We start from the raw sequence: 27,590 nt of genomic DNA on the forward strand, positions 1-27,590 counted from the left end.
ATTTCCTTCATTTGCTGATATGTTCTGATGATGGCTGTGGAAATGACTGTTTAATCTCACCGAAGAAATCCACCAAGTTTCTTATAATTAACTAAAACTAAGCTAAAAACTGAAACTGCATGGGAAAAAATTCACACTTTTACCAAAGCTGGACTTCTGAAAGAAATTCTAAGTGACACAATTTGAAAAACTAAACTAAAAATATAGAAGAAATATTCTTAGTTTTAGTTCTGCGTTTATATTGTAATATTTTCAATGATTTTCTTAAATCTTGCCTCTGAAATATGTCAGGTCACTGAACCATTCTTTGTTTAAAGTTTATTGTATGTTGCTCACATTTTTCAAATTCCGCATTTTGTGGATAACTTCAATCACTTCTATCTGCTTGTTCAGCTGCTGCTCATCCACCTGCAAGAGAGCATAAGCAGAGTAATTCAACCACAAATAAAAATGTATCAACATTTAAAATCTGCACTGATTCTTCAAAGTGCAGAATCACTGCACTGTGTTGTAATCACAGTGAAGCTTGATCTTTAAGATAAAAAGATAAGACGAACACTTAGACCTCTACACCACTGAAAAGTGTTTTTAAATCCCTGATGTGTTAGCATAGAAGCATTACCACCTTTGTTATCAGCACTGACCTCAAAGATGAGTTTGTAGTGCTCAATGAGGTCTTCAATGGCGCGGCCAGCGGCATAGTCCTTCCCGTCAGTCTGGAACAGTGTGGGACCGAACACGATGGCCAGATTATGGTTGTTCATCTGGTTGTCATCCGAAAAGTGCTGCACGCTGAAACACAAGCGGTAAAAAAAAAACACACAAGTCTGTGCACAAATACATACTCAGGGAGAGGTGATAAGATGGTATCAGTCACTGTGTATCAGTTCTCACCAGTAGAGATGCTCGATAAGGGCTTGTAGTGTTGCCTTGTTGACATGAGGCAGTTTGTTCAAGAACTGCTTGTACTGGGAGATTTTAGTACTTTCATCCTGAATGGCTGGGGAAGAGAGAAGAAGATGAGGAGAAAAGTAAAATTATTAAATAAAATTATGAACACAGAGGATATTTATAGTACAAACGGCCAGGATCAAAGAAAGAGCTGGGAGGGTAAGATGGAACGAAAAAAAAAAACAGCACAGGACGAGAGCACAAAAGATCAAAACAGGGAGAAAGGCTGAAGAGAGGCCTGATGAAAAAGGACTCTAGACTTCTAAAACAAAGAGCATTTTTGTTTAAACTGGCATGTATATATTAAAAATGGCCAGCAGTGTGTAGGTCTTTGGTTGAAAACAATAACAAGATGATGGTACCAGACACACAGCTGCAGCATATCTTTAAACTCATTCTCTTTGCACTGTATGCTCAATTTAGCTTCAGTGTTAAAAAAAACAAAACACTAGAATTACAATGACAAACATATCATTAAATCCCTGCAATACTAGCATTATATGCTCATTTTCAATTTGAAACCAGTACATTGTCAAATGCTTATGTTACTGGGGCAAAAAAGACTGGAAAAGTTGTGCTAAAAGCTGTTTTCGGTGTAAGACTACAAATAGTAAGAGGCAGTTATGTACTGCAATAATTTCGATTGTTGAAAAATCCCTAAACAATGACGCCCAACATCAACACTAAACGCCCAAACCCAAGATAAAATACAAAAGGGTTGTGGTCCTTCCTTGTAAACTAGATTAAAGTGCAGAGGGACTAAAAGCTACAGATGAGGACAGATGAGGACAGATGAGGACCCTCCTCATGAAAGTTTAAAACTTACACAAAAAAAATTAAAAGGTTTCTGTTAAACATAGCAAGCGATTTTTAAAACACAGCTTTCCCAAACATCCTAGTTTTGTTTTGGATGTTTAGTTTTTTGTTTTTATTTTTTACATTGCACACAGAAACTAAATTGTTTCACAAAAAACAAAAACTACCAGGGTCAAGGTTATTAATAGTTATTTGCAAATCCTTTTTACTGGAAAACAGCCTGCTGTCATTTGCTGTAGTTGTCAACAAGACCCACACTCGTCTCCCGAGCGAGACTCTCTAAAGCTTTACACAGGCTGGTAGTTGTTCATCAGGTGCGATGTATGTTTTGAGTCACTGTTGTGTTGGAAGACAAAGTGATGACTGAGATCCAGGTTTGCTGCCAACTGTTTGAGGTTTTCTTTCAAAATCTTCACATATCCTTCACTCTTCCTTCCATTTTGACAAGATGCCCACTTCCAGACGTTATGAAGCATCTCCACAGCATAATAGTCCCACCACCATGCTTCACTGCGGGGACGGTGTTCTATGGGTTGACGCCTCTCCATTTTTTCTCCAAACATAAGTCACTGTGGCTACAAAGCCTTTGTTTCATCTCATCTCATCTGACAAAAGGACACACTCCCATATGCATAATGTTTCTTCAGGTTGTCCTTAGCATGCTTTAGTCTGTCTTGAAGGTACGTCTTCTGCAGAAGTGGACTTTTCCTTCATCTGCAACCTCACAGTTCCTGCGCAGGTTTCTAGTGACAGTCTTCTTTGAGAGTAGGAAATCCAAGTCGACTAAGTTATTCATGAGTGTCTTGACAGTTGTTCTGTGGTCTTTGGACACATCTCTCACAGGTTTTCTTTAATGAATCTTTCACTTCCTGCCTCTGTCAGGCTTGTTGTGTGCTGTGTGTCACTTTCCTAATGATAGTTCTCACTCCAGTTCTTGACACTTGGAAACACTGTGATAACGATGTATATCCATCTCTGCTTTATGAGCAGCCATAACTCTTTATCACAAGTCTAAACTGCTTTCTTGTGTTTTTGACATGATGCTTTCTCAAGTGACTGCTCAAACAGTCTATAAGGGTACAAAGTTTAAGTTAAAGCACATTAATTCACAGCAATGGTTTGTACTAAGGCTCATAAAGCTCAGGGTCATAACATGAGCCTGTTAGTTATTGTTTTTCTCCAAAATAATTCTGTTATTGTGTGCAAACAGAAATTTGAAAATAGAATTGCTATGTTGAAATTTGCTGCCCTGTTAAAAAAAAAAAAAAAAGCACAGTGACATTGATTTTCGGCTAATAATTTTGTAATGTGCTAAATGCCACAAAATGCATGTCTGTAAAGGGACCATGACAGGTCATCCGCCATACAGATGACTTCTTAATCCAGGAAGGCCTTGCTTGTTTTGGCATGGCAATACTAAACCAGCTCAGGTTTTAGAACAGTATGGCTCCAAACTGGCCTGTCAGTGTGTCTCTCAGCAGATGCAGTATCATGATATCAAAACATCAGAAAAACTAATTTGCCCCTTTTAAGGAGAGCCACAGGTGTCTGATCTATACATGTTTTACAGGATACTCAAAGCTCGTAAAATAATAAGAAACATAGGAATCATGAAGAAACAAAATCGTATGACTCTTACTTGCAGTGCTGAGCCAGGAGGGGGAGTCCTGTGTTGTGAACACTCCCTCTTTCAACTCCCTGAAAAACCGTTTGAGTGTGTTAGAGACGTCGTCCACCTGATGCTCTCCTTCCCTTAGGCAAAGGCTGCGAGCATCGTGACGAAACCTCTCGCACAGAGCTGCCACACGAGAGTTCACGCCGCTCTTGCGATAAATTCCCTCTGACACCATACCTAGAGATGGGACATTAACAAGCACACACAAAAACACACAGAGTAGAATGTTACACAAACACAGACTTAAACCAGAAGAAACAGCTCTTTCACCACTGACAAAAGAAAACAAAAGTTCCTCAAACTTAATCGTTATATTGCATCTTCCAACATTCAGAACATTTAATGCATCAAGTGTTTCGCCTCAACACTGCAACGATTGGCCTCTGAGGGCTTGGAAACATTGAGCTGACTGACATCTGAAGGCAAAGCAAAAACAACAACGAGGGGAAAAAAGAAAGAAGAAAAAAAATCACATGAGCAGAGCTGCTAGCGGTGAGGCCAGAAGGCCAATATGTCAAACGGTGTCAACCCACAAAGAGAGAAGTGTGATGCAGCTGCACTTCTCTACAATGAGTGCAGATAATTAAAACAATGGACCTCACACACCACACTGAGAGCAAGTTAGGCCCATGTCCACTCGAGGAAATAAGAGTCATGTTATTTCCTCTATTTTATCTTTGTCTACTTTGAACTGTTGTACATGTCAAGCTTTTCAAGCTGTGAACTCATGCAAGAGATGTAGCACAAGCAACTCTGCCACTCTGGTGAAACCAATGTTCAAGCTGTACAGCTATATAAAAGATGAGGAGGAAGATGGTTCTTCCGTGGATAGATCCAGTGGAATTTAACACAGTAAACTTAAGGTCCAACTATTATAGCCACATGAGTTCAGAGAAAGATAGAAAAGGTTACAGTTCGTGCTGAACCAAGAGCCTGGATTTTTGTTTGTGTGCTGAACTATGATGGTTAACTAAATTTTATGTTATGCAAATGTTATATTATCAATGCTTACCATGATATGAGGTATGACTTGTGTTGTAAGGAGTCGTCTTTGTTTGGTTTGTTATGTAAGTAATGTTGCATACATGTGTGAATGTTTTATAGTGCACTGTCAAAATGTAACACAATAAACAAAACTAAAGATGCATGAAGTACATATTTACTTCACAAAAATGGTTTCTTATGTGTGTGAGTGTGTGTTTCTTACCACACTGTGTGATGTAGTTAATGCAGCTATCTACGATCACCGGTATGTCCGTCTCCGTGAGCTGCTGCTCGTGCAGCCTGTCTCCTCCACTCCCTGCAGCTGCCTGGATAGCTGCACACCAGCAAGAAAAATCCAGCTTTCTCTTTCCTTCTATGTACAGAGTTCTAAAAAAAGAGAAGAAGAAACAAATAAAGAAGAAAGAAGAATTAATAGATGAGTATGTGAGGGAAAACCGTTTCATCATTAGGAATATCTATAAAAATTAAACAGGTTAATCTTTAAAGGGGTTTCAAACTGTAAGAATAATTTGTCAATCAGCACGCAAATGATCCGTTCTCACCTGCCTTTCCCCACCAGAACCATGACTTCATTGTCTTGCTGAATTGCTGTAAAACACAAATACAGGGTAAGAACTGTTGTGCTCTAATCGCTGAGCACTCGCACAGTGATTAAATCCATGTTTGCGTGTCTTACTCACATAGTTCGTTCAGTTTGCGGAGGTGGATCTCCTCCACCTGACTGCCTTCCAGGTAAACGTGAAGTACAGACCCCTCCAGAGCAAACCACCCAACTTTGGACCTTTGTAGGTTCAAGCCATCTTTGCACATCAGCTTCCCAATCCTCTCAGAATTCAATCTCAGCAAAGGTTCTGCAGAGACTGGAATAAAGGCCTACAAGCAAAGGACATACGGCGTTTGTACTGAAGCTTCTTTAGGCTGCTCCCTTTTCAAAAACGGGAAAGAGCTCCACATATTTTGATCTGGCAGATTTTTACGCCTAAGGATCTTCCTGACGCAATCCCCAAGGGACCTGTGCCTCCTCCTGGTCTCAAACCAGGGTTTGTACAAAATCATCCTTGCCCTTCTTTTTTATTATGAGCTACATTTTATTTTATTTCATTTAAATTCAAGCTTTTAAAAACGAATACTATTTGTCACTGCTTGAAGAACACAGTGTGGGTGGCAACAAATTCAGCCTAGATTCTGGTTACATTCTGTCCAGTTACTATCTCGGCCTTCTCCCCAAGAGCTGTGGAAAGAGACAATCCTCCACGAAACTGGTTGTGTCACAGGTTGTTCATGACCTTGTGCATAACTCTGACGCATCTGACTGGTCTCACAATAACTAATGAAATTTGAGTGCACACACTTTGCCCTTTCAGCAGTTGAGATAAAATGACTGTTGTTTCATTTCACACGATCACGTCAGTCGTAAAGAAAGTTGTGCTTTGATAAAATAAACAACAGCGAGCACTGTCCTGATCACTGACACCAAGCTTAATCTGCTAACACCACTTATAAGAGCTTTCTTATTTGACTAGAAATAAAGAAAAATCACAAATCTCTCCGTTAAGCTGAATATATGTATTTGATTGTTACCTTGGCGATAGACTTGACCCACTGGGATTTGACTTCTGAGTCATCGGTGCCAAACAGGTAGAGACGCTCAGACTCTGTATAAATTTCAAATGTATTGTTGTACCTGGGGGTTGGAAAAAAAAAAAAAAAAAAAAAAAGGAGGTTAGAGGAGCAGACACTGGGAAATTTAAGAAAGAGAAGGAGGAGACATACGATTCATCTCGCTTAACATTACAAGGTGTCGTTGCATTTTTGCTGTAAATGTGCATTTACGACGGACAGTGTGTGGGTGTTTGCGTACCCATGTCTGTCGTCGTTGTCGGAAGCCAAACACACGATCTCTGAAGCCTTGAGAGCTCCATTTGGGTTTGAGTTCTTGTCACTTTCGTAGTAGCTGAAAACGCCATCATTTAGCGTGCACCAGCGACGACTGAACTCTATATTGATAGACAAATAAATATTTGCCAAGCATAATAGTGATAATCACTTTAACTATTCTTTCTTCTTGTGGTAAGTGTTGCTGTTGTAGAGTGTTTGTGCTTACCCTCTTTGGCCTTGCGCTCTGTGACTGGCCGAGCCATGGATGCAGTTTTGAATAGGAAGCCATTGTGAGACACGGAAGGAGGTAGTGGGTAAGGTTCTGGGTCCATAGCATCCACCTCCTCTAACCGTGGTAGCTCTACAGAAAAGCATTGTAAAGAATTTGATTGTATGAAAGTAAAGAAGTGTTTACGACACACTCTTACGGTCTCTTAAACTTTTAAATCCTGTTGAAATGGCCCCTCCCTCGTTTCTCAACACTCTGCTTTGAGTTCTTACCTCATAGTTGAACTATGTTTTGCTATGACTGTAGTCACCCACTCTTAAAATGTCAGTGCCTTGATCCATCTGATGTCACCAAATATCAACCAATTTCTAAATTACCTCATTGCTAATACCAAGATTATTATAGTTAACTAAAAACTAACCTAAACCACATCTTAGTTCACTATAAAATAAAAAGTAGACTTTAGAAGAAAATGTCAACTAACAAATGATATAAAGTATTACAACTTGCCTGATGAGGCTTTGATGGGAGTGTTTATTGAGACTTTTGATGTCTACAAGACTGTAAGTCAATGACTTTTTAAAAGTGCTGTTAACTAGAATCAGGGGGCTCTTAAACGAAAGCTAAACATGCTTTACACCAACAACATGCCTCTAAACTAGCCTGCCTGCAATCCAGACCTGTGACCCACTAAAAACATGTCACACATTTAGAAAATGAAAGACACAACACAAGCAACAAGGAGCACCTCCTATGTGAAGCAAGACTGGGGAAACACTGTTCAGCTGATTACAGGTTCAGTAAATCGCTGCATTCTGCTCTCACTTAGAGCTTAATAAGCATTCAAACTTCTTGGATTGCAGAATTGATATTAAGGGTCCACTCATTATTTCAAGATCCTGTTGATTACTGAAGCAAAAACAATTTTAATGTCAGGGAAACACAATTTTTGAATGACCTAACTGAGAGGATCCAAATTACAAAGCCAACTGCTTTGTATAAGATCCTTTTTTAACGTATCCCTCCAGTCCGTTCTCGTTTCCAGAATCTGCCTGCCTATAAAGCACGCTGTGTTTCGACAAGTGCTTTGTGAAAAAACATGTTATTTTTTTTAAATCAATACTTTAACAAACTCTTTCATGAAAGCTCTACTCAGTCCATTAAAAACAAATGTGTGCTTGGGACCCTGAGCTTGCACGCATACTGTACCTGTGTTCAGATTATGGTTCAATAACTCGGCCTGTAGGGGTTGCGAGTGTGCGGTGGCCAAGGAGAGGGGGGAGGGTTGACTTTCCAGCCCAGTTGAACAATTCACATCTGCACCGCAGAAAATCAGGCTCAGCGTCTCCAGTACATCGCTGCACTGCACATTTATACAAAGAGCCTGGAGAAAAGGGGAGAGCAACAGACAAGGAGACACACGAGTAAACGCTCGTGTACAAAAATAACAGGCGGAAACAACTGTGTACCGTTTCTTGGCAACAACTTCTGGCTTTATAGTGCAAGTATTGAACTGAAATTCATTTTACCTCCAAATGCAGACATATCATTTATTTGTTATAGACATATAAAAAGAACTGCATTGCTCAGAAAGTAGGAGACCAAAGAGGTTGGATCAACATTAACTATGACTTAACACAGTTAAACATGGACAACAATTAAAGCAAAGCAGGGAAGGAAATGAGGGTGTGAGATGAAATTAAGACAAGGAAGGAAGGAAATATGGAGGACAGGATGAGAGCGTCGACTTGAGAAGCATTTAGGTAATAAAGAAAAAGGAGTTGCTTTTGTTCTTTTTAAGAAAGAAATCTACAATACAAGACTAATGAAAAAAGTAACAAAAGGGTTTTAATACTGTGATCCTGCTGCAGCTGAAAAGGTTTGAATCATGTTGTTTGAAGTTCTTTCAGTTTTCAGAATGAAGTGAACTTCTGCACACCAAACAAACTGCGTGTTTGTCTGTCAGGGTATGTGGGCTTTAAAATCTGCACGGCCTTTTGCCCAAGAACCCTCATGCTTTACTGTCAACACTGCTCCACTCCTCCTTCCAAATAGATTTAAAAACCATTAAAGTATACTCTGTGTTTTTATTGAATAACAAACATTGCAGTGTCAACAGCAATCTCCACTCATTTTATTTTGGGATTTACCGCAACTGTAGATTACTCTGGTTAAACTATATACAAAGTATTCTCAGGTGTCCTCGAGCCATTTTGGAATGATTAGATTATAAGTCCTAGCTTATGTATTTATCACTTTGTACTCTTTGTGCATGACTGCACAATTGTTTGCAGTCGTTTCCTCGTCACTGATATAACTTGAAGGAATCTTCAGTAATTTTATTACATCCTTGGATGTAATGGAAGCTGTGCAGCAAAAGGTTAAGCTGGAGACACAAAGGACTAGTGTCAAAAACCTGATCTGAATGGAAATCTAAAAACAAAACAGAATTTTTTTTACAATATATTTTTGTAAGCTGAGCATTCTTGAATCTCATAGGAAGGCTCAGACTTTCGGGAGCCTGTTTAGCTCAGTGGGTAACTATATGACACATGGCTAAAGTGCAGCGGTCTGGGTTTGAGTCTGACCTGCGGCCCTGTGCTGCGTGTCCTCGCTTTCTCTCTCTCTCATCTGGTTTTTCTGTCTGTCTTCGCTGCTCTACTGTCAAATAAAGACTAAATATGCCCAAAAACTAATCTTTAGAAGAAAAAAAATGTCTGCTTTGCAATGTAGGCATACGTACCGCTGCGGCAACCCTAAAATCTACACGCACCCTGATATTACACGTCTCATTTAACCCCCGACAACACCACCAAGGACAGAACTATCGTGACAGGTCCAGATGTCTTTACCTGCAGTAGGGAACTTTCCTGGCAGTGATCACACAAACATTTTTAACGTGCTAACAAAGAAGCTTTTGTGTCATATTTCTGTTGCCATTATCTCTCCTTATTAATAGCTCATGAGCGATGACTGATGTGCCATTACTGGCAAACCAGCGAAGGAATTTAAAACTCAGGCAGGTGGAATGCAGCACAAGTTGAGAAAGACGTAATCAGCATTGTGCTAACTCGCTGGAACGATGATGAATATAACTGGTGTTCACTCATATAAATAAGTTCCACAGCACTTCTTTAGACTATAAACAACAAACAAACTAACCCTGAGCACAAGGAAAGAAGAAGAGAGAATACACACCCAAGCATGTCTGTCTTCAGTTAAACGCAATAAGCTCTTTTGGGTCTGACTGAGAAATTCCCCAGTGCACACACACACAGACAGAGCCCCTCCTCTATTTAAGCACTATTGAGCTTACGCACACACGCACACAAACAAACAAGGCAATTAGCAAAGATTAGAATTGCAAAAGATACACCCACACAAACCCAAAAAACACAAAGACAAACTGCCAAAGCACTGATGACTTGAGAGAATTTAAAACATCAAGAATTATAAATGGGGTTGTTTGCCAGAGTGACAGCACTTCCCATTCCCAAAGCCACAGATCCTGAGACATTACGCAGTCTGGCTTTGTTTCAGTCCAATGAGTCGGAGTGCAGCTGCAGACCGGGTCAAGCACTGAAAGATTTGGCAAACAAAATTCAGGGCGCTCTAAAGAGCTGCTTAAAATATCACTAGTAATTTTTTTGTCCAGGGTGAGGCCCAAAATCAGTAAAACAGGCTGTATTTTTCCTTAAAAATCCATCCATGATCTGGTTTTCATGCCCAAGTAGATGAAGTTTTTGGTCTTTAAATCTTTAAAAAGATTTAAGGCAACTTGAAAATGTTATAAAACTATACACAACAAATAAAAAGATGGGTGTAACCTGCTCTTTATCACTGATGGCAACCAAATTTTTCCACTTTTGGTCAACAACATCAAAATGACCACGCTGTTTAGCTGTACCGGCCTGCAATGAAGATGCCACTGCAGCCCAACAAACACAGTCATCCGAACTCTTGTTTGACCACAAGCACAAAGCAGTTCACAGACAATACTCTGCCATCAACAAATAAGTGTGTTATGCTCTGTGCCGATATATTTGCATGTGTATGTGTGCATGCGTGCGGTCCGTACACAACAATGCAGAGAACAGAGGAAAAAATCAGTGCTCTGCTTCATCCCATGTGGACATACATGTGGACACCTACGCTGTGCAAAGAGCCAGTGTACAGTAATATGACAACAGCCTTTTCTTCTGTCCAGGAAAATTGAACCTATCAGAATGAAGTACAATGAGGAAATGGGCTGTTTGAGTGTTAAGAAACCTCACCCTTCAACATCTGCTGCCGATGAAACAGGCAGTAATGTAATAACGCACACAGAGAGAAGGGAATTCAAGAATCTTGCAGAATTTCCCAAGAGAGACAGAGGCAGAGAGATTTTTATCTGGGCGTGTCAAAAAAAAAAAAAAAAAAAAAAAAAGCCAACAAAAAAAAAAAAAACATAGGCCTCCATCTGGCCTCTGCATTTGTATGGGGCTGAACTGGAGGAAAAGAAAGATGAGGGAGGGAAAGGAAGAAAGAGAAATATTGTGAAAAGAAGATGAAAGCATTTCAGTCAGCCACATTAATCAGAGACAGATTGTTTTTGGCTAGAAACTCAACCTATGTACAGACAGCGATACTAACACATGCAGGCTTTGCTGTGTAGACTTTAGCACAAAATACCCCAAACTACACCCACACTTACAGATGTGAATGTACGTGCATATATTAAATCCAGATGAGAAAGAGCTATTCCCATATGTTCCATCATTACCTCACCGTGTGTAGCTTAAAGAGAGAGGGAGATGGTCAGGGAGGTGAAAATCCAGACAGAAAAAGGAGGGCAGAGAAAAAAAAATGATTTGAAGGAAAAATCATTTTCCTTCAGAGTTCCAGACAAAAAAAAAAAAAAAAGGAGGGAGGGGGAAAAAAAGCACTGCAAAATAAACAAGAAAGGAGATCACATGTTGAGCCAATCTCCCTGTAGAAATCGAAAGGATTTATAACCTGAAATCCTAAAGTGTGAATGAGGACATGATGGGAATGGTCGGAAAACAGAAGAATTAAATAGGAAGAATGAGCAAAAGCAGAAAATAAAAGGAGAAGGTATGCGATGAAGAGCTCTTCTTATAAGGAATCCAATTACAAAACTTTAAAAGCATAAAAAACAAGGCCGTAAAGAGATTTTTAATCCTGTACCTTAGTTGTTAGTTTGCTATGATAAAATACCAACAACATGCTGATAGCCAACAGCACACAGTCAAGGAGACCTGGGAAAGGAGAGTGGCCGTCAACTTTTCAATAACCGATTGCTTTATTTTCTCAAATGTCACTAAAATAGCCACAAAGTTATGAAAAAAAGTTAAACTATGACAACTATCCCCAACTCAAACACAGCACAAACACAGAGGGACTATCAAACTGTCTGCATTAAACAACTCTATGTCACACTGTGCACTTCATTATGAAACGTCATCTATGCTGTGTCACTTCTTCCCTTTCAAGGAAACCACGAGCCAACAAAGCCTTTAATGTCAACCTAAAGGCCATAAAAAGCTTCAAACTGTTTAACAGGAAGATGGCAACGCCACAGAGGAAGAACAACTCATGGATGACTGTTACTTTATTCTTAACATGCAGGTGACTAACATTCAATAGAGGTCTTCTAAAAACAGATGCAGTTGTGCCTACAACTGCATCTGTTTTGTTTCTGTAAGAAGGAAATGCAGAGTATGGTTTTTCCAGGGAATAAGAAACCCAGTGTAAAACTGTGGTCACAGCTAGAGTTCACTACTTGATGCAACTGAGAAAAATTAGGAAGCCACAGTAACAACAGAGGAAGAACCAAAAGAGACAAAACAGGAGACGACGATCATGATTTACAGATGGAAACATACAAGCACACAAAAAGAAAGCAGTACAGACCAAATACAGAAAAGGCACACAACCATGCCCACGCAGGCAAATTCATGTGCATTTCAATGTGTTGCAGCTCACTCCAGAGGAAAAAAAAAAAACATACACACACAGACACACACACAATAGCTCTAATGTCTCACTAACACAGAGCTGCAGTGCTGCAGTCCCCATAGTGTCAACACAAAAATGTTTCCCACAGACACATTCAAGCACATGACTGCACACACATACTGTCAGAGATCTAAAATCCACTTCCACACATCGCTTTAAACGAACCACCACTGAAATGCAAGGTTGTGCTCTTTTTCTTAACAGAGCTAGCCTAAAAGGACTCAGAGAGCTGCAAAAACAAGGCATATTTTCACTACCCTGTCCTACAGCTCCCCTCTTATACATAGCCCAACCTGGAAGTTTTCAGTTCCCGTCAGTCAGTCCGCTATTTGAATGTCAGTTGACAAAGACAGCCCGGAAAAGTTGCAAATGTAAAAGTCTGAAGCTCATATCAAAAAGAAAATTATAAAAGATATAAACGACTTGCAAATAAGAAAAAAAGAGCAAGGCGTGAAGTGATCAAATTTCTTCAGCGGTCAGAGCCAAACAATGTGTAGGACAGGAGGAGAAGGAGGAGGAGGAAAACAGAGGGAGGGGTAGAGTTACAGCACATTCCAGTTAAATCAGTAAGTAATGATGTCACATTAAGGAAAAAAGGAAAAACAAAGAAGAAAGCGAGCAAGAGAAGTGGGGTTAAAAAGCCAGGAGTAGATAAATGACCCTGAATTAGCTAAGGGTGCTGCTGCACTCACAGAGTGTGCAAGCATGTTTTTGTCTTCATTTCGCACTCTTGCACACTTACATCACCTTTTTTGTCACCCACTTTTTTGTCACCAGCTGACACATGTGCAGAGTGTACAATTTCTGAAAGGCACACCCAAGCAGAAGCAATGCTCATCTGTATTTTTCTCATGAACAGGAAAAAACAAACAAACAAGTAGAGCAGCCATTTAAGTAATCACCTCTGAAATGGGGGTGGAGTGGTGTGTGTGTGTGGGTTTGTGGGAGAGGGGGGATGAAAGCTGTAGGAAAGTCCAACAGATCACCACGTCCTCTATAGGTCCCAAAGACCCAAGAGAGAGATAAGAAAAGAGCAGAAAATGGAGCCATCGGGGAGGAGGACAAGCAGCTGCTTTTAAAACAAAAACTAAACAACTTCCTTTATCTCATTCTGCACATCCCAAACACAGTGACTCACACTCACTCACACACACAAATGTAAAAGCTTAACAGCTTGAGGGGGAAAAACACATAGCTCACAGTCAGGTGCTAAATGTGACTCATTTACACACCAAGTTTATCTGTGCCCTGTACACATTGTTAGCAGTAACTGGGTTAAGCTCCTAAGAAGTGACCGAGCTGGGTCTGAAACACTCAGTCATTAATCACACATGATGGAGCCCAGTATAAAAGCTATGGCCATTCCATGGCCACTCACATTTCCTGATTCTAAACAATACTAACCATATTAATGTGTCATCTTCAAGCAAAGCGTCGCCCACCACAAGTACACAAAGACACCGCGGTTGTCACATTTAAAAGAGTCGTTGCTAAGAGTCGGTTCTGGGACCTTGCAGAGTTGCAAGTTTGAAAAAAATGACTCAGAAGCAGGGATTTCACAGGGTTTAGTCCTGAACCTGCATTAACCAGTCTTTAATTCTTCAACTCTAAAATTGAGGTTTGCAAAATTACTTCAAGTGATAGAGCGTGTTTCACAAGTTTAATCAGTTGTTTTAGTCTATAAACCCAACTTGCACTCCATTGCAGCTGCAGTGCAATCAAACAAAGTCCCACAAATGCCTTAAAAACAAGAAAAGTGTCAAATGTTGTAAGACTGGATCAACCAGCTGCAGAAGCATACTGGCTGCTTTACTGTAAGTATCTAAGTGTTAAATAACACTTTCGCCACAGTCACAGGATCTTACCATGTATTTACACAAAGGAACGTGCTTATTTTTATGCTCTTTCTATTGGCTTCAAAGGAAATTCTGCATCTTATTTTAAGTTACTGCTCAAAACAAGAACTCTGAACAGAATCATCAACTTCGAGGTGCAAACCAAGGATGTCAAACTCATTATACACAAAGGCAGCCCACTTTAATCTTAAGGGGTAAAGATCAAAGTAAAACTATATGATAAATCTGTATTGCCCAGACTATCCAGTACTTATAAAATATGAAGTTTGCATTAATGAAAATGTCCTTATAGTGAAAATACAGAAACTTCCCTGTCGTTTAATTATGTTAGTTAATTACTTTGATTCCGTATGAAGGAATCAATCAGCAGGATAAGTTGAAAAACTTGTTTTACAACTACAGTTAAAAAAAATCAAAATCGATGCATACCTTCATACTTTTAGTGGGCGGATTTGAGTATTTACTTGGCCAACTCTGTCCCCCAGGCCTTATATTTGACAAACCTAGGAGGCATTTTTGCATGCTTTTGCATATGCCAAAACTGTAAATATATTTTTTCCACTCACCAATTAACCCCAGTATAATATAACAAGAAATGCAATTTTTCTTCACAGTACCAGTCCAAATAAACTGCATGTAGAGAATGCTGAGGCACCAATCTGACGAAGACAACAAAAACATTCCTGCTGCACTGAAGATTCCCACTAGCCCCCATATTTCTTAAACAGACATTAGGAACAAATGGGATCATTTTGTAATGCTGGCTGCCTGCCAAGCTAAGCAATTAGAGAACCAAGGGCTTGGAAGGAGGGGTGACCAAAAAGAAGATCCTGTGTGGAGATAGGAGAAACTTCCAGAAAGGCAGCTGTCAGTGCAGTAGTTTTTCCTCAATGAAAGGCATACAAAAACCTGCATGGGATTCAGGAAAAAAAAAAAAAAAAAAAAAAAACCAACCTCAAGGATCCTGATACTGTGAGAAACGAGATTCTCTAGCATGATAACAGCAGTCAGGTCTGAAGGAAACAAGACACTATTCAATACTATCCCAGCCAGGAAGTGTGGTGGTGGCAGCATCATGCTGTGGGGGGATTTTTTTTAAGCAGGGACAGGATGACTCATCTGGGCTTATGAACACCGAATGATGCCAAGTACACAGATGACCTAATGAAGGCAATAATGCACCAGGGGAGCATCTCAGACTAGTATGAAGGTTCATCTACCAACAGGATAATGGGAAAACTGATCCTGAAGTCATGAGCCGGCTGTTTGTGACATTCAAGGCTCCGGTTGCCTAGGTAACCCTCTAGTGACTTTATTATCAGGTCATATGTTAATCAACAGTATTCTTCAGTCTGGTACTTTCAATCACACAGAAACAGGAAAAGTTTATTTAGGGCCCCGCCCACTACTCATAGCAAGCGGTTATTTCCCTCATGGAAAGATTACGGAAAGTCATTCACTCTCTCTGGTTTCCGGTTGGCACCTCGCTTCCAATGTGGACACATTTTAAGGCCCCATCCGCACACTCAGCTATTCGCTTGTCACTCATCACTTTACACTTTGCAGCTGCTCACTAGCAGAAATTTCTGGCAATGCAGTGCGCAGATTCAGAATTAAACACAATGGTATCACAAGCAAACTGTGACTTTGACTTACGTGATTGAGCTCCCTCTGGTTTCCATACAGAGCGTGGTACCTCCTGTATTTGCCCTGGCGATATTTGTTGCTGATGAAGCGTCTTCTCTCTTCGCTGCAGCTCGAAGGCGACAGAGCTTCACTTGGTGGGACATTAGCTGCCCAAAAACTGTTAGCCCGCTCGTTGCCTATCACCAGGAATAACTGCGACAAGGGCAGGGTGAACAGGAAAATAAATAAATAAAAAATGAAGAGAAGTACTTCCACACTTATTCTATTTTTCTTCTGTAGCACTTACTAGATCAGATTACTGACACTTCTGACCTGCAGGTTTATAAAACAATATAATGAAACCCACACAAAACCACCGGTAACTACTGCCTCGGAAACTTCCACAGAGATGAAACTAAAACTAAGCTGTCTCAGCTCCAAAATGATTAATTGCAGAAACATTATATTTGAACATACTAGTTAATTAATCTTAAGACTTTAAATATTTAAAGAAACTGGACATAAATCCTTGTCTTTGGAGTCTGTTCTAATTTTTATATCAAAAACGTCTCAACAATTAATTAGAGAGAGAATTTCTATTTGTACCTGAATAAGCTCTTCTGTCCAAACTTTCTTATCCATCTTCAGACTTCGAACTTTTGAAATGCTAGGGCCTAGTCCTCTGTGCTCCCCTGGAATAACACACATACACATATTAAAGCCAAGTTCAATCTTGACCATATTATAAGCTCTGTACGGACAACCAAATAACTCTTTACAAACAGACAAAAAACAAACAACAAGTGCAGTGAAATGATTGATTTTTTTATATTTCAAGGCAAAAATCACTGCTGACCAAAGAGAACACGCAGGCTACAACTAGTCATTAGGTTTAGGAGGTAATTACTTTCACACAGGGCCAGGTAGCGTCACCTAAAAACAGCATTGTGTTTTAGCAAAGGGTCAAATACATTTTCACAGCACTGTACAATTACTGCCCTGTGGTTTTATGCCTCTGCCAAACAGCACAACCAACCAACCACACACTGATATCAATGTGTGTCCAGGCTTATTTCACCTTAGTAGAAAAAGACTTTATTTACTAGAAAAATCTAGTAAGTGTCTGCATACTAAAAAAATAGAGGTGCAACAAAATCGGAGGTGACCGCAGAGAAGCTACAAGTCCTAAAGTACGGCTGCCTCACACTGATTATCAGAAGCACACATAATTCGGCCAAGAGTTTAAAGGTGGGTAGTAGAAGTGGGTGACATAGCCTGACATTTATATCATGATTCTTTAAATTATAATATTAATATTTCCTGTGATAAAAAACAAAAAAAAAAACATGCCCTTTAATAATGGCCCAAAAAAGTATTTTTTAGGAAATGATATGAGTGAAAAACAGAAGTGAGCTCTGACCACTAACATCTAAATAGTCCCTGAGAACAACTGAACATTTGTCCTAAACTGGAGTGTTTTCCTAAAGAACTTCCTGAAATATCACATCTATGACAACTGATGGCCACGACAAAACAAAGTCACAATGCCTCTTGTGCTGGAAGCCACATGTTAATTCTGATACTCAGCAACTAAAAGTCAAAATGCTGCTAAACACAAAGTATTCACACTGACAGCCCAAAGCACCGCACAAAAACAAAATCAGAACACACAAACCTGCGCATTGTTTGCACACCACCACACACAAATTGATGGCGGCCCACTCCGGCTTCGGTGCTTCACAGTCGGCGCACAGACTGTTGCTAGACTCCGCCCAGATCCGCTCAGCCACCTCGCTGTTAGACAATGCCTCACCTATCGCGTCTCGCATAGCATTCACCCACTGCTCTCTCATCTGCTCTGACTCTGCGATGAAGCTGCGGAGAGAGGCAAGCATATGGACGAGTGTTAACGCTGACATGAAGGTGAGAAATGACGCTTAGATCGCTGTTGTTACGCTAAATATACTCAAGACCTGGAAACCACATAAACTCACAGAGGCAGACAAGCTTCCTCTTTTCACCCTGTCTGCTGCATGCTCAGTTTATCTTCCCTTAAATTAGTAATACATATAAATATACTTTACAGAAATAAATTGAGTAATTATTTCCTGCCCTGAAATATTTCTGGATGTTACATGGGAACAAAAGCACAAAACCACAGATACAGTACTTTAAATACAGTAAAAACACTAAATACGGTACTTTAAAATACAAATCATAACATTAGCTTAACAATTTAAATAAAAAGTTGAATCATGAATTTCAGAATAATTCAGTATCAGCTGTATTAGTATACAACTAAATAAATTGAGTTAAATCAACAAAAATACAGATAACTGCCATTTATTTGGGTTTTGGAAATGTAATGGAAAATCTGAGCACTGGCAAAGAATTACATTTTTGTCCAGATCTGAATCATTGTCTTTTCTTATTACTAATTTCTTTCATTTACATTGCTGATGTAGACATAATGAGAGAGAAAAAAACTCCTCCTTTTATTTTTAAACATTTCTAAATCTTCAACCTTTCTTATTATTACCAGGTCTGAATGAAAATGACTCTTTCACATATGTTTACAGTCAAGAGACTCAGAGCCAGTACACTAGTCCACAGAAACACACATTTCCCCATCCTGTCATGCTGAGACCCTGCACTACAGGCGCAGGCTGTGAACTGTCAGCCAAAAGACCACACACCACATGCACTCATGCACAAACATATCCCCTGCACTTCTTCGCACAAAAACACGCACACACACAGTCACACAAAAGACTTTTCACATTCTTGAAAGACGACCAGCTGAGGATTGAGGGACTGTGGGAGAGTTCTCACTAAAACAATATGACCTTGTAACCCAGCAACTCAACTGAAGAGCAACTCAGATGCTGATAATGAGGAATGATCATCGTCTCTAAACTGTCTAATTAGCATATCCCACAGTTGATCTCACATAAACAGTTTTATATAAATATTATATTATACATTTATATAAACCCAACTACTTAATTACTGCAATAAGAGGTGTGATAGTCACACAAACATGGGAAAGGTGTGAGAGCAGATTTCATTTCTGTGTGCATGCAATACCTAAATATGCGATAAGGTGTGGTGAGATCAAAGCTTCGACGATCTGAGACCTTAATGTTTCCTACATTCATCTCAATAGACGTGATACCCAATCCAATACGATAGTCCTGCAAGAAATGGAAGATAAAATGTAAATTACACTGTTCCAACAAATCAAAAAAACAAAAACAAACAAAAAAAACCAAAAAAAAAAAAACATTTCTTATAATTCTAACAATCATTAAAGTAAAGAAAACAAAATGCAATTATCTTAAGTACAAATCTGTACACACAGCTGCACCCAGAGTTCTTACATCAATATTTTTGTAGAGGAAAACTTTATCTGAGGCAACAACTGTGTAAAGTTTGGAGCGTAACCCTTTTAGCTCCAAGTAGCCCTGATAGTCTGGGGCTAAAGGTGAGCCGGGGTTCATGACAGTGTGCCTTTGGCGCCCACTGGTGCAATCCTGCAGTACAGTCACCCATTCATTTCGTTCAGCTGCAATGAGAGCGCATAGGCATGTCAGATCAGACATGAACGTAGTAAAATCGGCACCCACAAATATATATATGAACTGAGTTAACTGCATATTTTGAGACATGGGAAATAACTGTCTGTACAAGTGTAAGCACATATATAGCTGGGTGAACAGACATACCTTCACTTTCAGCCCTAAAGATGAAGGTTCGATTGTTTGTAACAACTTCAAACTTCAGCTCCCCCACAGTGGTCACATTAGTGATGAAAGCTGTTGAGATGATCCCCTTAGAATACACGTCCTACAACACAAGATAGCACAACACACACTCAGCATCTCAGATTAGTGCTGCAGCTATCGATTACTTTAATGATCAGTTATTTCATCAATTAATCAAGCGATCAGTGAATTAAAAGCAATTTAAAATTAACCACTCATTGGTTTCAATATTAATTGCATTGTTTTAGGTCATTTAAATGCATATAACTTCATTGTATTTACGTACCATTAAAAGTCATATTTATTAAACAAAACATTTTCATAAATGCAAAAAAACCCCCACAAACAACTAAAAACAAGTACATTGGTGTCAAATAACATAAGATATACATGCACACTAAACTAAGGTATAAAAAAAGATGCCTTTGCTAAGCATTTGTGGAGGTTTCTCTGACATTAAGAGGAGTGTATCTATTTAATGTGTGCGCATGTGTGACCCTTTAAAAGAGTTTGTGGTGGCTGTCACACAAAAGCGAGGACATCAACATTCTCAGAACTGAGGCTTGCCCTTTGCTTTGATGTAACGTTTCCTGCTGCAGAAGACAGATGCTCTGATGGTGCACAATAAATAATTAACGTTAATAATAATGTCAAACTTAACAGCATTGACACAATTTTAATTACAGAATAAAATTAAAATCAAATTAAGATTTTATATTAATCCAAATCTGCAAAATAATGTAACTCACTTACACCCCATGCTCCTCTCGCCCCTGCCCATCAGCCTTAATAATGGCTCATCTGCATTTTTTACTTTAACTCCAGTAACTTTATTATCGCTTTTCACTGTAAAACAAACAGCAGTGCATGGGAGCATTTCCAAAGTTTGTTTTTCTTCAGGTTTGATGAAGGACTCTCATTACTGCTGTTCTGTTACGAGTCTTTTTCTTTTTTTAAACTGGAAGCTGCTTGGCCTTAATATTGTCATACTTTTTATTTTCACGAGTGCTCCGAGACACGTTTCTACTGCAGGCCTATTTTTAGTGGTAAATGTGGGTGAAAAGGTCACATTTACATAGTAACAGCTGAAGAGTTTTATAATAAAGCTATTCGCATTACTCGAAGAATCATTGCAGCCCTAAAAATGATCAATACCTATTTAGTATGTCAACAGTATCTCCTGGACAGAGTCATACACAAAAACAGCGCTTCCGTTCTGTGCTTGTGTCTGAACACATCACTGAGTTTCTGGATGCATTTGTTTTGTTACCTTGTCAGTGTCAAAGTATCTCAGGTAGTCAGCATCTAGCTTTACCCATCGTCTCTGGTAGTAAATAGCCCTGTGGATGAGGACAGACAGAACACCGAATAAAAAAGCAAATATCGCTGCCCTGTGTTTGTTTTTTAATTCAATCAAATATTTGTGTAATATATATTCTCTGATTTTTTTTTAAGCATCATCATTATTATACCCCTGAGGTGGATTCTTGTCCAGCCAACCCATCTTGATGACAGCAGAAAGCTGAGAGGTGTCTTCTTTCATGGTGGAAGCCAAAACACCAGTGTTTGGTAAGTAGAAACTGCCTTGCTGGCTGTGGAGACTCCCTTCATACCTATACGTGTGTGCGCACACACAGACACACGCAAACAGAAAAGGAAAAAGAAAGAAACATCACACAAACTTCATAAGCAATTACATTTTTCATCAAAGTTTAAATCAGACAAGTTGTGCAAAAGTTTTGACAAAGCTAACTGTGTAACAATATAATTTTATAATATAATTACACAAAAGAGGTGAAGATCAAAGATTAGATTTCTGCAGCACTGACAGTTTGACAATATGTTGTGCAATAAAATGAAAGTAAATTGAAACAAAGTAAATACAGCAGCATGTCTCAAATTAACTTACACAAACACTGCAATAAATGGACTGGTACTTATATAGTGCATTTCTATTCTAACTCAACACCCAAAGCGCCTTGTGTAACATTCACACAGACACTCTCAGGGTTCAGTAATAAGGATATTTCAACATGCAGACTGGAGTAGCTGTGGAATCGATCACTGACCAATTAGTAAAATTGGTGGATCAATACTCTACCTCCCAAGTTACAGCCATTCAGAATAATCAGCAACCAAAGGGAAACAAAACCCTGCAAACAGTGTGCTTGTATTTCAGTTTCTGAGGTTTGCATTTGTGTTGTTTTATGACTCACTCATAATCGTCGAGCACTCCATCGTCACTGCAAAGGGAACTCGGCCGCTTCTTTGTGTAATTTGGCACTTGCAGGGACATATCCTATTGGAGGAAACGGGAATGATTCACAGGATATGGCAAGAAGAAAGAAAGAGCCGAAAAGCCTGGGAGTGGTCCGATTAACAATTTCTTACCCTCTCTGGTGGGTTCATTCGATGACCAGCGGGACCAAACACGTCTGGCTCCTCGTAGTCATTAGAATTTTCGTTGACCGTAGCCAACACTGAACAAGAAGAGAAAAGGAAAACAAATCAAGATTAAGCTAAAGTCTGGAGCAGGTTTGCAGAACCTGAGAAACTCTGGAAACATGATATAAGGCAAGGCAAAAAGTGAGTCACACTAGTAAAACTGGATTATGTGGATATGAATTTGTAGTAATTTTGGCTGTGTCAATGTTTGTAAGCGCAAACAGACTGAATTAATAGTGAGTGAGTTTTAATGGATATGCACCAGTTTGTGTCGTCTTTCTCTCCCCTTAAAACTGGATTTTCAGGTTGAGCATCTACTATTAAGCAGAGCCGTATTACCACTGAAACATTATACAATATTGAGGGGAAACTGTTGCAGAAGATGAAATTCTGTGGTACATTAAAACTGAAGGCAGTGGTTTGCAACACACCACATGTAAAATAAAAATCAATCAACTGTTAAAACTAAGATTTTTTTAATGATATGCTTGCTTTGAATTTGAGACCAGTGACATGTTTAGAAAAAGTGAGGACAGGCCCATGCTAAACACTGTGTTGCAGTACATCTTTTTTTTTTTTTTAAACCACAAACGGTAAAGTGTGAAGTGAACAACTGCTGTAGTTTTAAAAAAATATCGCTGAGCATAAATGGTTCACATGCATGCCACCCATGCTGTGTACTCCTATTTTACTGATAAAAATCTCTCTTCTCATTTTGATTGGTCATACCAGACTCAATGGGCATTTTTTGCAACTGAAAAACAAATCCAATGGCAATCATAAACAGGACACAGTTTAGCCTTAAAGTAAGTTTGGAGAACAGACAGCTATAGCTGAACACTCTTTGCGGTTCACCTCTGCAAATTCAAATCAGTGAACTGGAACTCTCAACCACGCTCATGCTGCTGTCACCTTCAGTACTTCGAGGCCTCTTTTCTTGTATTGTTTGTTTATACTTGATCAAATATTTTCAGAGGGCTGCAACCAGTCCAGTTTAACACATAAGCTCCTCCCCTACATAACCATGTAATTATAATACTTGGAAAATGTGGCACTCTCTTGCCAAAACCAACAAGACCTTTTGTGAAAATGGCATTACCTGTTTGACAGGCGATGTTGCTGCAAAGGGTTTAGATATTATGCAACAGAAATGGTTCACAGACATGTAAGCTACCCATACTGTGTGCTCTTGTGCTATAACAATACAGTTGATGGGCCATCTTCTGCCTTAAGCACTCTTTTTCTCTGTGTGGTAGAATTTTAAATTGCTTATGTGAATGCAGTGACAAACTGCATTCACTTTGTTAATGAACTGACACCTGGTCCCTAAGATGAGGCTGTTATTCTGAAATATTTCTCCAGATACTCTCTGTGATGAAAACCACTCTACCTTTGCTCATACAAGACTCACCCTCTATAATGTAATCTCTCTAGATCAATAGAAATACCAATTATATGTGAGATTTTACACAAAGTATTTTTTTTAATTAATCAATTAATTTGTTGCATTTTGTCAAACTTTTTTATAATCAGTTGCTGACATTAAGTTCAAAATTAAATACAATGACATGTTGTCTTTGTATGATTTTCAATCAAATCTAATCCTATTGTGATTTCCATAGAACTGCATATTTCTTGTTTTGTGGACACTGGGTTTAAATGATTAAATATACAGCCAACATGACTGGATACAGCCTTTTTATACATGGTAATCATCTTTTCATAAAAAAAAGAAAAGATGAATACCAGAGTGTTAGTGAGAAGAGGTTTTTTCTTAAAATGGAAAACCAGGTTGGTTAAATTGGCTGGGTGCCACCAAGGCAAAGACAAGTGAGCTCCCTGAAAGCCTGCCTCAGGTATGCTTTTATCAACACCTGACTAGGTGTGGCCAATTAGCACCAGCTGAACACACTGAGGAGATTAGAGGCTGCAGAGGGACGTAACAACCAACTTGTTGCCAATCAACAAATCTAATTTTAAAGCACTCTAGGCAAACAGGAGGAGCAGGTAGGATATCTTCAACTTTTACCTACAAATGTATATTATGATAGTGTCATATTGAAATAGCTGTAGGATGATTTATAGAAAATATTTTAATAAACTCACCTGCTTTGGAGGTCCCTCACACAGTTAAAATAAGCTATTTGAAGTTATCTGACACGTTTGCTATCACAAAAAATGCTTTGATGAGGAAGCCCTATAATTTTAATCTACCGGCTAACATGTGACAATATACATGCTTGTGAATGATATTCAATAACTCTGTATGCATGAAATTAAAGCCCAAAACACTGAAGCCTGAAGGTCACACTAGGATGAAGCTGCTGCTTTGTCTAACTCACTACACAGTTCACTGCACAGAAGCAGGAGAAAGAGCTGTGGCGAGCAGACTGTATAATTAGTTGACCTCACAGCAGAGCTAAGGTTTAAAAAAGAGGAAGCAGTCTCTCATGGAAGAACACAGAATGACTTCAAATTCATCTTCATAAAACGAAAGTAAAAAAATCTTTATTAGTGGTTTTCTGACTTTCTCTCTTTTAAAAAATGTACTGTCTGGATAAAATCTTGAGCCACCTCTTATTTATTTACACTTTGCTTCTAAGCAGGGCTGGACTGGGACAAAAAAAAAATCAGCCCAGGCATTTTGACTAGAGACCGGCCCACCAGGTATTATAGGAAAAGCCATAAAGCCCTTTAATGAAAACAAATGCTGCTGTGACAGTGATGTACACCATCTCGCTGGTATTAATATATCAATCGAATAAACTTAAACCTACGCCATCCTATTCCTCCCTATTCTAGTATTCTAAACAGCATTTAGCAGAAATATTGAACAACCTAACTAATAGGTTGTAGAGAAAAAAAAAGGAAACCACCCCCCACCCTCTGCCTCATGATGCTTAATTGACATAATCAACTTTAATTTAATGTATGTGTAAAACAAATGCACAGAAACCAATTATTTTTCTACAATAATTAAATAGATTCAACATCTTTCTTCAACAGAATTGCAGACTGCACAGATGGTACCTTCCCAAAGAAAAAAGTACTATAACTTACTAGGTTGTATATTAGACTTAATATTTACTACGTACAATAATGGGTTTCTATACATTTTAGTTAAACTTTAGTTGTAAGAATCAGGTAATTTTTTTTTATTAAAAACTAGATATTTGAAATGAGAATAAGAAAGAAAAGTATTTCTTTGTGCCCCCCTCTCCCTGTTAATGCCCTACCTGGCCCCCTGGCAACACTTTGCTAGATCGACCCCTGCACAGTTACCAGCTATCAGCTACAAAGGATCCTGGTGTTATTTATCTCAGTTCATAACTTCCCTTCAACTCATTCATGTCACCTAAAAGGTAAACCTGTTTCTCCATCACCTGTTCAGCTCTGATGATTCAGTAAGGACATCACCTGGTTTCATCTTCATGTTTCCCTCTCACCAGATATACAAACCGACATCATGACCAGCAGCTTTTACAGCTGTGGGTGAACAACAGAGATGGGACTTGTGACAGAAAAGCTGATCATTGATCAGTTTCATGATTGAAGTAGCAACAGGAGAGGGAGGGGGAGAGAATGAGAGAAGAAGAGGCAGTTGACAGCATAAAGACGCAGAATTATTCCAACTTTGTGTCTTTTTTCATTCTAGCTGAAGTGCGGGACAAACTGTGTTCCTTGTCAGCTCAATACGGAACTTAAAGTTCGACCTCGTCGGCTGTAATCTATCCAGCCCAGAGTCGATCATAACCAATTAGCCAATCCAACACCTTTCATTGTTTATATCGTTACAAAAAAACCCCCAAACAAAACAAACAACAAAACATCGGCCCATACAAACGGAAAATCACCATCGGCCCAGTATGTCCGATGGCCAGTCCAGCTATGCCTCTAAGAAATAGAGCGATGAATCTAATTTTGAAATTTTTGCTGGAATGATCATAAATGGGTATATAGAGGAGGTTGGGTTGTAGAGAGGTACAACAGTGAATGTCTACAGCCATTGGTAAAAGACAGAGGAGGATCTGTCATGTGCTGTTGAGCATCATAAACACAAGATATTAATGGAATCTGGAAAATGTCTAATTAGCAGCAACTTAATTTTTCAGCATCACAATGATCCCAAACACACTGCTGATGCAGTAAAAGCACACATGCACAAGAAAAAACACACAGTGGAACACTATTAGTCACGGATTGGTCTCCTCAGAGCCTGGCCCTGAACATTATTGAAGCACTGTCATCTTGACAGAGAATGGAACAAAAGGCAGCCAACAAAGAAGAAGAGCTTTCAATGTCTTTCAACAAGCCTAAAGAACTATTCCTGAAGACTACTTAAAGAAATGACAAGAAATTTCACCCAAGAGAGTTCAGGCTGTGCTGAAGAATAAAGGTGATCATACCAAACACTGACTTTCAAGCTAGTTAGAACTCTATAAACTCTGTTTTGGCTTATTTTCAAGGTATGTTGGCACACTTTTTATTAAATCACTGCACCTATTTCCCATTTTTGTGAAAAAAGTATAAGGAAGTGAGGACAATGCAAGACTAGAGACAGTACTGTAGGTTCTGTATTTTTAAATCTACCACAGCGATTGTTGTAATTAAGGGATGAAACACACAAAAAAATAAAATAAAAAATGGAACATAAGCTGATTATATTACTTACTATACTCGCTGGGAGGTTGGGGAATTCTCCTAGCAGGCAGAGCTGGCTGTATATCAAGTTGAGTCAACTGTTGTGGGCTTTCTTGAGTTTTAGGTGGCCTGATGCGAGGTGGTATCTCTGGAGTTTGTTCTCTGAGCGTGTCATCCGTGCCTGTCTTGGTGGGAGATGGGCTGGAGGACAGAGAAAAATAGGGCAGGTCAAAAGAGGTTTGGAGGGGTGGGGATGAGTCCTTGGAAGCCATGGTGTTCTCAGATCGGGTAAAAATTCCAAGCAGGCGGCTGATTTTATTCATCTTCTTTCTTTCTATACAAACTATATATATAGTTTATAGAAACATATATAAAAACTATTATAGTTTATATAGTTAGACACCCCTTCCTCTCTAACTCTTTTCTCACTCAATAGTAAAAACTGAAGTGTCCTTGTGAGATCTGACTCCAGGCACAAAAATTTGCTGGTGACAAAGCTGTGCAGAGCTTTTTTCCCTAAAGTTATAATTCTCGAAGAACTCCATAAAGTAACTTTTAAAAAAGAAAAAATGAAAAATAAGGATCCATCTGGTAACCTCATTTAGTACAAATTAGGGACTGCTGCTCTGAAACCCAAGTATTCCACAGTTGTAGTAAAACTAATCCCAGACACTGAAACATGTGTT

General features: G+C 39.1%; 1 protein-coding gene across 1 annotated transcript in view; it reads right to left on the reverse strand.

Moving 5' to 3' along the window:
* The window catches only part of arap1 (ArfGAP with RhoGAP domain, ankyrin repeat and PH domain 1), a 60,153-nt gene that overhangs the window by 13,137 nt on the left and 19,426 nt on the right, over nucleotides 1-27,590 (reverse strand). The window contains exons 3-24 of the mRNA XM_082501810.1: nucleotides 26,936-27,105; nucleotides 22,210-22,298; nucleotides 22,035-22,117; nucleotides 21,291-21,431; nucleotides 21,089-21,158; nucleotides 19,780-19,900; nucleotides 19,435-19,619; nucleotides 19,142-19,248; nucleotides 17,730-17,929; nucleotides 16,661-16,746; nucleotides 16,085-16,267; nucleotides 7,764-7,938; nucleotides 6,552-6,686; nucleotides 6,309-6,444; nucleotides 6,029-6,131; nucleotides 5,128-5,320; nucleotides 4,990-5,035; nucleotides 4,650-4,813; nucleotides 3,407-3,619; nucleotides 895-1,000; nucleotides 645-792; nucleotides 337-408 (exon numbers count right to left, since the gene is read on the reverse strand). Coding sequence (XP_082357936.1) covers nucleotides 337-408; nucleotides 645-792; nucleotides 895-1,000; nucleotides 3,407-3,619; nucleotides 4,650-4,813; nucleotides 4,990-5,035; nucleotides 5,128-5,320; nucleotides 6,029-6,131; nucleotides 6,309-6,444; nucleotides 6,552-6,686; nucleotides 7,764-7,938; nucleotides 16,085-16,267; nucleotides 16,661-16,746; nucleotides 17,730-17,929; nucleotides 19,142-19,248; nucleotides 19,435-19,619; nucleotides 19,780-19,900; nucleotides 21,089-21,158; nucleotides 21,291-21,431; nucleotides 22,035-22,117; nucleotides 22,210-22,298; nucleotides 26,936-27,105 — 2,926 coding nt within the window. The remainder of the gene's footprint in view (nucleotides 1-336; nucleotides 409-644; nucleotides 793-894; nucleotides 1,001-3,406; nucleotides 3,620-4,649; nucleotides 4,814-4,989; nucleotides 5,036-5,127; nucleotides 5,321-6,028; nucleotides 6,132-6,308; nucleotides 6,445-6,551; nucleotides 6,687-7,763; nucleotides 7,939-16,084; nucleotides 16,268-16,660; nucleotides 16,747-17,729; nucleotides 17,930-19,141; nucleotides 19,249-19,434; nucleotides 19,620-19,779; nucleotides 19,901-21,088; nucleotides 21,159-21,290; nucleotides 21,432-22,034; nucleotides 22,118-22,209; nucleotides 22,299-26,935; nucleotides 27,106-27,590) is intronic.

This window comes from Aulonocara stuartgranti, assembly GCF_965226115.1.
Source record: "Aulonocara stuartgranti genome assembly, chromosome: 14".
NCBI classification, from domain to species: Eukaryota; Metazoa; Chordata; class Actinopteri; order Cichliformes; family Cichlidae; genus Aulonocara; species Aulonocara stuartgranti.